Source organism: Cyprinodon variegatus, unplaced genomic scaffold (assembly GCF_000732505.1).
Source record: "Cyprinodon variegatus isolate N-32 unplaced genomic scaffold, C_variegatus-1.0 Scaffold1069, whole genome shotgun sequence".
Lineage (NCBI taxonomy): Eukaryota > Metazoa > Chordata > Actinopteri > Cyprinodontiformes > Cyprinodontidae > Cyprinodon > Cyprinodon variegatus.
Window position 1 is genome coordinate 143,142 of NW_015151522.1, and position 2,177 is coordinate 145,318.

At 43.2% G+C, this 2,177-nt stretch overlaps 1 protein-coding gene across 1 annotated transcript in view; it reads right to left on the reverse strand.

Moving 5' to 3' along the window:
- Positions 1-2,177, reverse strand: part of aldh16a1 (aldehyde dehydrogenase 16 family member A1) — a 26,227-nt gene that overhangs the window by 10,776 nt on the left and 13,274 nt on the right. Inside the window, 3 exon segments of the mRNA XM_015400082.1 lie at positions 1,180-1,281; positions 1,359-1,434; positions 1,563-1,719. Coding sequence (XP_015255568.1) covers positions 1,180-1,281; positions 1,359-1,434; positions 1,563-1,719 — 335 coding nt within the window.

Below are 2,177 nucleotides of genomic sequence, written 5' to 3' on the forward strand. Positions count from 1 at the left end.
TCCGCTCCGCCCCGCTGCGCTTCAGGCGGCCTGCACAAAGCATAGGTCTGCTGTATGGGACCACTTTGCATTTAGAGTGACCTACGATGACGGCGGAAAGAAAGTTGTGGATAAAAGTGCAACAGTGTGCAAGCATTGTGCAACACGTTTTGTTTATGCTAACAGCAACATGACCAACATGTCAGACTAACAATCAACATATACCGAACTGAACCGAAAACCGTGACCACGAAACCGTGATCCGAACCGAACCGTGGATTTTGTGAACCGTTCCACCCCTAATATGAGGCAATGGTGTCTCACTTCATAATTAAAAAAACTAGCTTAAAGTTCGCACAGATGAAAATGAACTAGCTCACGTTCATAGTTCACTGTTTCAAAAATTTATTAAATGTACACAAACCTATAAATTAAGTAGTTCAAGTTAATTTGGTAAACTAAGCCACAATCCACAATAGAACCTCATATTTCATCCTTTGATGTGTGACTATAATATATAGCAAGAAAAGGAAAATACTGGATGCAGTCAAGATATACTGGATGTGAAGCGAAGCCTTTATTTAGCCAAATTACACAGGACTTCAGAAACATAAAGGAATAGAAAGGTTCTGCTGATCTATAACAAAATCTGCATCAAAAAGGATTTCTTACGTTCCTCATTCAGTAGCAGATATTTACTAAGTTAGCTTAGATGCTTTAAATCAATGTGTCGCTTTAAATTTGAAGTGGACGTGACGGACGTGTTTGTTAAGTACTTTCTTTTTTAGTTCATAAAACTCCCATGCCATTAACATTAATAAACTGGGATCAGAATTCCAGAAGATGAGTCTGAATCAGCAGACTAGTACTAGAGTAATAAGTGCGGTAAAACCTGATGTTATCCAATGAAAAGTGTCGTCTTCAATTGAACCTGGGCTGTGTGTGTCACTCATTATTCTCAGAGTGAACGTCGCTCTCGTTCACGTTCATTACTTCAAAACTGATCTGTTCAGTTAACCGTTCACCAAAAATATGAACGTATTCATATTATGATTCCTTATGTTCCTAGCGGGGCACTTCACTCTCAATCTGCAACTTCAGCAGATCTTTTAGTTATCAGGCTCCTCTCCTGTGGAACCAACTACCAGTTTTAGTCTGTGAGGCAGACACCCTGTCTACTTTTAAGGGTAGACTTAAAACTTTCCTTTTTTTTANCAGGTGCCGCTGTCTTTGTGGCCGCAGACTGGAAGGCAGGGATCGGAGACGCAGCTGGAATTCACCCACACCAAGCCCACCGACAGACTGCGGGGAAACGTCAGTCAGTGGGTCAGTTAACGGTACGTTTCAGGAACATAAATAACATCTGCTTTGATGCGGACCTCTTAGCTGTCTCCAGAGCCAGGGTCAGGTCTTCAGTCCAGATCGATGCTGCATGGCCGTGAGGACTGTGGTTCCCTGAACAAAAACAGAGCAAGATTGATCTAATTTGTTTAAAAAAATGTAGTAATTCAATAAAACAACAATAAAATCAATGCAGGAAGCCAAGCACCTGCTACAGGTTCAATGGCACAACTTTTGTTTACCCAAAGCCACAGCTTCTGTGTTGCTCCTGAAAGTCAGGAGAGGCAGCAAAGGTCCAGGAGGCGGGCTGACCACGTAGGGAGAGGATGGGGCCGCCCCACAAAGCACCGTTGGAGGGTACTGGGTTACAGAAGGACCGGCACTGCAGGGCTGGATCAACTGAGATCAGAGAAACAGGAAGGCAGACATTAAAAATATTCTCCTTAGACACCATTACCCTGATCTAATAACATCACCTAACATGCATGAGTCATTAGTTCACACAATGTCTTTGAAGTCGTAGAGAATCGGCTGTTCCAACTTTCTGAATTCTCCCGAGTGGTGCACGACTTTACACGAGTGAATAAAGTGAATGTGATTGGTCGTTTATCAAGGGGGCAGGGTTGTTGTGGTGGAAGGTTCGCTAGCATGTTTGGTTGTGGCCGGTTTCTCTGAAGCATCTTGCTAACCAGTTAGCAACTTAGTGCTAGTAGGTTCCCAATGGGAAATTCCATTGGGACCAAGTAGAACTAAATTGGTGACTTAGAAACGACACTGTCAAGGAACGCTATGGACAGAGGAAACATGCAAGAAGAGGAGAGTTTAGTGTCGGAGGTCGTGGATGAGTCTCCTCCGTC